The sequence below is a fragment of the Neolamprologus brichardi genome, chromosome 18, assembly GCF_056152115.1.
Source record: "Neolamprologus brichardi isolate AB-2024 chromosome 18, ASM5615211v1, whole genome shotgun sequence".
In the NCBI taxonomy this organism is placed as follows: domain Eukaryota; kingdom Metazoa; phylum Chordata; class Actinopteri; order Cichliformes; family Cichlidae; genus Neolamprologus; species Neolamprologus brichardi.
The window spans coordinates 24,571,991-24,580,029 of record NC_142121.1 but is presented as its reverse complement, the minus strand read 5'-3'; the positions used below and the strand labels follow the sequence as shown (position 1 = coordinate 24,580,029).

Sequence of the window (8,039 nt, the reverse complement as noted above, 5' to 3'; positions counted from 1 at the left end):
TGTTCAAAAAGTTGAGACTTTTCCTCCTTGACTCCTTGGACACAAAGTGATATTTATCCAAAATGGGTCAGAGTTTTTCAGAACTGGTTATTTCCCCCCACCCTCATCACTCTAGTGGTTGCATAAAGCATGTTAATGTCAGCCCTCCCTCAGTCAGCGCCTGACACCCAATACCTTTTTGTTTTTTCATTCTCCGCCACCTGTTCTTGGCTGTCAGACAGTTCAGAGTGAGACTCAGCTGCCATCTTTGTGGAGGAACAACAGCTCTGTGACAAAGGCTTCCCAGCACTGCCCAGGGGACCCCAAATGTTGAGGCAGGTAGGTCCTTCTTCCAATTGGGGTTTGACTTTACAGCTGAAACACAGAAGAGATTGATCAAGAATATAAGAGAAACATTGGGGCTTTAATTTTTTGTGTATTTATATAGTGTGTATCCATTTGTCTGCTGGTACCATTGCTTTATCTATTTATAGGCCTGGAAGGGCATTACCTCAGTGTCCGTTGAGAAATGTCATGCAACACATAAGGCCCTTACTGTATTCATTTGTAAATGTTAAGGTCAGAAAACCGCTTTAATTTAATGCAAAAGTGGCAAAGTTGACCTTTTACTAGTATCGTTTTATGCAGTCAAAACTGAATTCCAATGAGACATCAGGATTTTTTTTTTATGGGGGAAGAAATAGTGATAAGAACAACTGTGATAAGAGTGCGATCCAATGAATTATCTTGTATTCAGAACTTATTCAGAACTTAAGCAAAAGCAAGAACATCCCTTAAAAAAGCTGAACTGGCCTCTGCAGCTTTTGTGATCTTTTTGTGATTGTCTGCTAAAACATGAAAAATTAAAATGATTTGCTACTCCCATGTTTCTTCTCCTCCATCTCTCTCAGGGAAGAAATGGAAGAAAGCTATGAAACATTTGAAGAGGAGTTATGGCCACCAAGAGCAGATCCTCCTCCACAGAAACCTGTTAGGCAGATCCGCAAACCAGGTGGCGACACACACACACACACACACACACGCACTGAATTGTTAATGACTATGCATAAATGATTTCTTCCATTGCAAATACAGGATATGCGTGCAACTCTATAAATACTAGGGAACAGCAGCACAAGGAGCCACCGAAATCTGATTCCTGGTGGAAAGCAACACAGTGATAATGAGCCACAGCCATGCTGGATGGATCATTTTTCAGTACAGTGGGGTGCACTGAGCTTATTTCCACAAAAATAACATCTTCTGAAACATAAATCTAAACAAAAAAAGGAAAGTATCATATTTTCATGTCATATGTTCACAAGGCCTCTACAGCAGGAGTTTCTGAAAACTTTTTTTTTTGGAGAAAAATTTTTCAGACTCATTGTCACAGTTTATTGCACAGTTTAGCTGGTTTGGTCTTGACAGTGTAGAAGTCAAATGGTTCTCTGCGCGGCTAACAAGCTAGGCTATCAAATAGCACCAATGGCTGTAGAAAACAATAGCACCAACAGCTTCATGATAGTTTTGCTTCTCACACTCATATCTGAGTTTGCGCTGGGCATAAAAATCTGGGCTTTTGTTCTTTTATTGGTTAATGATCAAGTGCATCAACCTCACCCTGAACTTTGTGCTAAGTGCATGCTAGACTGAGATGGGGAAACATAGCATTTAACATTCAGCTCAAAGCCAGCCGGAGCTCCCAGCATGCCTGCAGTCTTTTCAACCAGAACAGTATTTTTCACTGATGACTTGTAGTTTATCTACAGAGGAGTTAATAAAATTGAAAAACATGTGTTCAGCCAGCACAAGTATATGAATATATGTTAATCGATGTAAACAAACCAGTTCCAGATTGAGTGCATGGCTGTTTGGGGTTTTGTTTTTTTGTTAATGGTGTATGATATCACCCTTCATTAAATCTCCATCTGTCCCTTCCAGAAATGTACGCTACCAGAAAAATCAGAGAGGTAGGTTGGAAAACAACCAGCATTAACAATTTTTCACTCAGCTCACAGCCCTTAAGACTTTTTCTATTAACCTTCACATTGTTCTTAAATAGGAAATGGCTCCAGCTCCACAGCAGCCAGCACCAGAACCCAAGACTATAACCAGAGAAGTCAGTTTCCCCAAACCAAGTGAGTCCCAGCTTTCTCCCCTACCCTTGTCTCTCTGATTCGTGCATCCTGTTAACTTCTTTTTTCTTTCAGCATCCTTGCACAAAACCTTGTCCATTCAGAATCCGACTCAGATCGAAACCCCGTGGGAGAACGTCACCCTGAACCGCTGTTTGCTTGTGGCCATTACCATCCTGGTGCTCACCTCAGGTTTTCAGAGGCTCAATGGCAAGTAAACCAGTGAACTAAAGTGAAAACTCAGGTATGAAAATAGCACATCTACTGTGAGTGAGTGATCCTTTCTTGTAACCAAAACAGAAACCTTACGTGGTCACAAAGCAGTTGAAGAGCAAGAAACTGGACTGACAATGAGGCGATCAGGCTCACTGCGACACAGAAGACCACTGCCGGAGGTAAATTGGCGATTAAAAATGATCGCTGATCAACATAGGTGGCGTGAACATTTTGTTTGATTGTTCTCCCCCGGCAGCCTGAAACATCTCTGTGGGAAGTCGTGTTTTGGTGGCTGCCTGACTTTGATGACGAGGAAGAAGAGGACGATGATGATGATGGAGAGGTTAAAAGGGGAAAATCAAAGAGAGGAGCAACAGCACGAGGATTAAGAGCTCTGAGAAACAAACCACTTCCAGATAAGAAACTCATAAAGCAAAGAGATAAGAAATTAAAGGACAGGAGAGCCACGAAAGCCAGAAATGAAGAAATCAAAGTAAAGAAAGGTAGAGACAAAAAAGGTGATCCTGAAGATGCAGGAGATGAGGAGGCTGTTGCTCAGGAAAATAAGAGGTCAGAGGAAAAGAAAGAAAAGAAAGAGTCCAGAAGTATAATTTCACTCTAGTAGAAGCTATTTTCTCATCAGCTGGTATGATTTATTCATTATTAAAAGGTGGCAATTTTGTCAAAATCTAAGCCTTAAAGTGTGCTTGCAATTAAATCTTCTAACACGACTTTCAGTGCTGTTATAGATTTGGATGCCTTCTGGTGGTTTGGTGTATTAATGCTTTATTTCAAATGGAGGCATTTTGTTAACCAATTTGTTTTTCTGGTTCTGACAGGTGGCACTGAATAAATTATGCCCATTCAAATGCAGTTAAAATGTCAACTGTGTGTTGCTAGAAGTGACTTCATTTGTTCAGTTTAGCTTGTTGTAGAGCCACTAAAGAGAGCCCAGTTAAAAAATTGTCCTCTCAGTAAATTCAGGTTTTCACACTGATAAGCAAAGCTGAGATTCAGTATTTAAAGAACACTCAAGAAATCTTTTGGTGGAATATCTTTGTAAAATCAAAGACTCTTATGACACAAACATTTTCTGTTTGTCCAAAACATTTAATTACAAAACCATAATCCTAAAATACAAACTTCCAATCACACCTCCATATCCAGAATGTGGATATTATTACAAAAGAGTGTGGTCATATTTATGATGCTGCAGTAAGAGACTGCCCTGCACATTTACATAAACCAAACAAAGACTGAAAACTCCAATAAACATGAACTTTAACCCTTTGCAGAAATAATAAAACTAAACATAACTGCAGTATCTACAAGGAGATGGACACTGTAAACAGGCAGGGCAGTGTGACTACACACCATTACAGAAATCAAAGTAAATCAATCAAAACAGATCACTGGTCAGAGATCAGTTATTAGCTAATGTAAGGCCCTCCGGAGGGGGTGGCCTCATTGGCATGGGGGGCATGGGCATCTGTGGGGGCATCTGAGGGGCTCCTGGGGCACCAGGCGGTAGAGGAGGGATGGGCATTCCCCCTGGAGGGGGAGGGGGCAGAGAGTCGTTTGATGGGTGATCTCCACTCATAAGGGGAGGAGGACGCTTCACAGTGGCAGCAGGTGCTGGGCCGCTCGACTGGGTAACAGGTTTCTCCATTTTGAAGTGGAACTGTAGGAAAAACTGGATAGAACAACAACAAAAAAAGAACAATTAAAGACATGTTTCCACTATTAGAAACAATTTAGGAAAACTAATATACAAGTTCCACTAGTTTAAACTAGTGTATCACAGAAACTTTTTACAAGGATTTTTAAGATGAAGAGGTAAACATATAGAACAAATATTAAGGTCACTTTATTGACTCACTGTTCCTATCAACTGCTATTTGTGCATAACAGCTTGAAAAAGTTAGAACTATAAACAAGTTCAAGCGACCATTTTACCTTCATTCACCCACGGGCTGACATTCACCCACGTTTGTTTACTAATTAGATTAGGTTGCATGTAAATGAGGTAAACAATGATTCAGAGCTCGCTCACTCTGCAGCACATTAATGTCTTCTCATACGGAAAGACGGGAAAAATTCCCCAAGGTGCGCATCTTATCAGACAGTTTTTCTAGACAGAAAAGAAGCTAAATCTACACCTCTGCTGTTCTGTTTTTGACACACAGTGTGCCCACTTTGCTTCACCCCTCCCATTGGTTCTGGCTGCTGGACCTAATAACTCTACTGGCAGACACTCTGTAACATACATGGTACCTGTTTTGTTTCTTTGTTCCAGTGGGTCCAGAAGCGGTTTTCCGCTTTATCAATTTCTCTGCTGGGTACCTAAAACAGCAAACATCTTGTTATTACATGAGTGAAGGAAAAAATGACAAAGGAAAAAAAAACATAAGGGGAAGAAAAAAGTGCAGGTCTCACCTTGAAAGCAATGGTCTCATATGGTTCAGCAGCAAAAAGCAGGTACTGCCAGCGACGATCGGGAGGCTCAATGCGCTGTTCGTAAGCAGACATGAAGCGATGCCTGGGTCCAATTCCTTCAGCGATCTCTGGATAGTCAATCTGATGGGCCAAGAAAAGAAGGTCAGTAACACATGGCCTTTACTGTTGTGGTGTTGTGAAACTTTGCAGGTTAGAGCATGAGGTTATGATTTGTTCCTGTGATCCAGTTTCAGCGTAAAGCCCCTTTACACTCACCAGATTATCCAAAGAATAAGTGAGCATTTTGCTTTTGTTTGAAGCACACAAATAATAACTTATTTACGTGGCCTCAAAAGGATACTGGATTATGTGCATTCTTTCAAAATATACAAACCTGGAAAAGTAAAGATTGCTGTCCCATCTCTGGATCCCTCTGTTTGGTCACTGTGAATAATTAAAAAAAAAAAAAACATATTTTTTTTTAACAATGCATTTTTTAAAGAAACTAGTATTATAAACCAAACTGTGACTACCATATAAAATGCCAGAGCTTGCCTACCTTTGTATCCTGGTCGACCAATTTTGACAAACTTCTTGACCTCAACTTTCACTTTGGCTGGAGCTGGTTGAGCAGGAGCTTCTTTTGCTTCTTTGGCTGCCCTCCGTGCTCTGAAAAATGTATGTAAAAGGTTTTCCTCAAAATTACATTTCTTTAAATTTAAATTTCTCCAGAAGTTTCAAATTGGGACTCATTTGTGTTAAACAGCAACTTTAATTAAATCAGAACATAAAGTTACAGCTATTGCACTTCTGTGTTGCAGCACAGATAATGTATGGACTTACAGATTGGTCTGGTGTTTCTTTCCTTGTGTGTGAGCTAAGTAGCTTCCCTGAAATACAGAGAGACATTTTTTAATTTTTCTTTTCAAATAAGACATCCATATGACAAGAAATAAAAACAAATTCAGTTAACAGAGAAATGTCTCATTATGTGTCCCTCACCTCATTGTTGTGAAGTGTCAGACAAAGTTTGCACTCATATGATCCTAAATGGTTCTTCATAAAGTAGGGGTCTTTGTTGATATCAATGGTCTCCAAGGCCAACTGACGTAACCGTTCTCGCCTGTCACGGTTACTCTCAGAGGCAGATGCCACCCCTCCGCTCCCCGTCTTCCCTCCAGCTCGATGCTGGAAATCCATTTTTGCAAGGTTTTGGACTTAAACAGCCACACGAACGTTGACAGTTACCCTGATTACCTGGTGAAAAATAAAACAATAAGTACTAGGGCTGGGCCATATCATACCGTTCATAATACCGGTATAATGTTAGGCAATGATAAGAAAATGAAATATCGCAAAAGAATATGGGTAAAACGCGCATGTGCAGTGCCTTTGTTTTCATACATACATGGCGGAAAAAGCAGGCGGTGACAGAGAATGAGAAGGGCGAAAGCGTATCGTTGAATGAAACAGATGAACCAGAATTGGTTTGTAAAAATGGTGCAACTTCAGTGGTGTACCGTACCGATTTTATGCAGTACGCGGCGCTCAAAAATCTGTCAAAAAATGTTTTAGTACGACTTTGCTAAGCTACGAAGCCGCACCACTTGATGGATTGTCGAAGCATTACAGGTACTGTAGTCAGGAGCCTTGCAGAGTAATATGTACTGTGCTTCAACATAATATTATCGCATTGTGTGTGTATAACCACTTTTTTAAGTTTTGTGGATATTATACATGGTTAAGCTCAGGATATGTCTGCAAATTTCCACTGGTAATGCCTTTTGGTTAAACTGTCAGGAAGGAATTTGCATTTGCACTGTTAAATTTTTATATAGCTTTAATGCACATAAAAAAACAGCTGCTTGTTTAAGTGAAAATACATTGATGTGTGTGTTTTGTTTTGTTGCACTGATAAAGTTGTGGAGTTCTAAAATATTTTGTCTCGCGTCAATTATATCGTCATTTATATTGTTATCGCAAATTTTCAAATATATATCGTGATAAATATTTTTGGCCATATTACCTTGCCCTAACAAGTACTGCCAGTGAAGGTCGACATTAATAACCCTGCACTCCAGGGCTGTAGCACAACAACAGCATCATGTGTAGATTTGCATTATTACTTGTGTTTTAGCTAAGGCTCTAACCTGGACACATTTTTATTGCTCAAACCTATATGGGTCATATAACCTGTTTTAAAAGCAACTCGTCATTACAATCCCCTCTATACGAAGATTCCCAATGCTAACGTCCATACAAAGAGTCAACATGAACACTGCGGAGTCAGGCCCAAACAGCAGTTTTTAGGGGACCAAGTTAAGTTATCGGTGGCAATTTACCAGCGAGCAAAAAAAAAGATTCTTCCCGTTATTAAAAAAGAAATCCATTCTTCTAAATGATCCCAACAACATCTAGCTAGCTGTAGCATTTTAGCATACAAAAGCCGCTAAATGCGCTAGCAATTTTAATGCTAAGCTAATGGTGCTACCAAATAGTAATGCAAAGCTTTTAACAAATACAGATGATTAAAGTGAATATTAAAAATGCAAAATGACCACATCCGTTAGCCACAAAGTTAAACACTTTAGGAGACTACAAACAGATTACTTTATTAAAACACTCACCAGTTTCACAACGACAGCGACACGCTCATCTGATTTGTTGTGCGCATGCGCTTCAGTAGATTCTTTTTCCCGGGTTTTGGTGGTTTGTAAAAATCCCTCTGGTGTGTTACTGCCACCTGCTGGGCTGGATCTCCAGCCAACACGACGGCTGGACCTATAAGGGGGGCCTTCGTGTTCTTAAATTTCTGATTGTTTCACAGCGGCAGACACAGGAGGTAAAAAATAATTAATTAAAAAAAGATAAACTGCTCAGTGGTTCATTTAGAAATTCTGGCGTTTTTCCTATTTCATTTTCAGTCGAAACACAATTCTAAAACATAAGTTTCAAAGTTTTGCATTTTTTAGTTTTTTTTCTTAATTTTTTTTTCATTTTACTTTTTCAGGTAAGCTGTGGTGCTAAGAGGCCTAAAAGTTCTGCTAGCCACCACTAGCCTGAAGCATTTATACAAGGCAGGATGGATCAATAATTTCATGTTCTTTACCCCAAATTCTGACACTACCATTCAAATGTGGCAGCACCAATAAATATGCTTCTTGCCTCTGTATTCAATTTTCATAAGCTTGTGTGAATTGTAGCCTCAGCTTCCCTTTCGTAACTGACAGGAGTGGCACCAGATGTGGTCTTCTGCTGCTATATCCTATCAGC

At 39.8% G+C, this 8,039-nt stretch overlaps 2 protein-coding genes across 3 annotated transcripts; one reads left to right on the top strand and one right to left on the bottom strand.

Moving 5' to 3' along the window:
• Positions 1-202: 202 nt before the first annotated feature.
• On the top strand, positions 203-3,205 carry LOC102791392 (uncharacterized). Of its 2 annotated transcripts, none has more exons than XM_006786641.3 (7): positions 203-318; positions 891-991; positions 1,921-1,949; positions 2,042-2,117; positions 2,190-2,324; positions 2,415-2,509; positions 2,587-3,205. In XM_006786641.3, the coding sequence occupies exons 2-7, from the start codon at positions 898-900 to the stop codon at positions 2,950-2,952; spliced, it is 795 nt and encodes a 264-aa protein (XP_006786704.2). In that variant the 5' UTR covers positions 203-318; positions 891-897; the 3' UTR covers positions 2,953-3,205. The 2 variants fall into 2 exon arrangements, with proteins under 2 accessions (XP_006786704.2, XP_006786703.2); XM_006786640.3 differs by having other exon boundaries at positions 217-314.
• Positions 3,206-3,405: 200 nt separating this feature from the next.
• sf3a2 (splicing factor 3a, subunit 2) lies at positions 3,406-7,479 on the bottom strand. Its single transcript, XM_006786639.3, has 8 exons — positions 7,394-7,479; positions 5,769-6,023; positions 5,610-5,656; positions 5,326-5,435; positions 5,161-5,210; positions 4,767-4,907; positions 4,605-4,673; positions 3,406-4,023 (listed from the first exon to the last, which is right to left on the bottom strand). Exons 2-8 carry the CDS (start codon positions 5,964-5,966, stop codon positions 3,754-3,756), a joined length of 885 nt encoding a protein of 294 aa, XP_006786702.1. The 5' UTR covers positions 5,967-6,023; positions 7,394-7,479; the 3' UTR covers positions 3,406-3,753.
• Between the last annotated feature and the right edge of the window lie 560 nt (positions 7,480-8,039).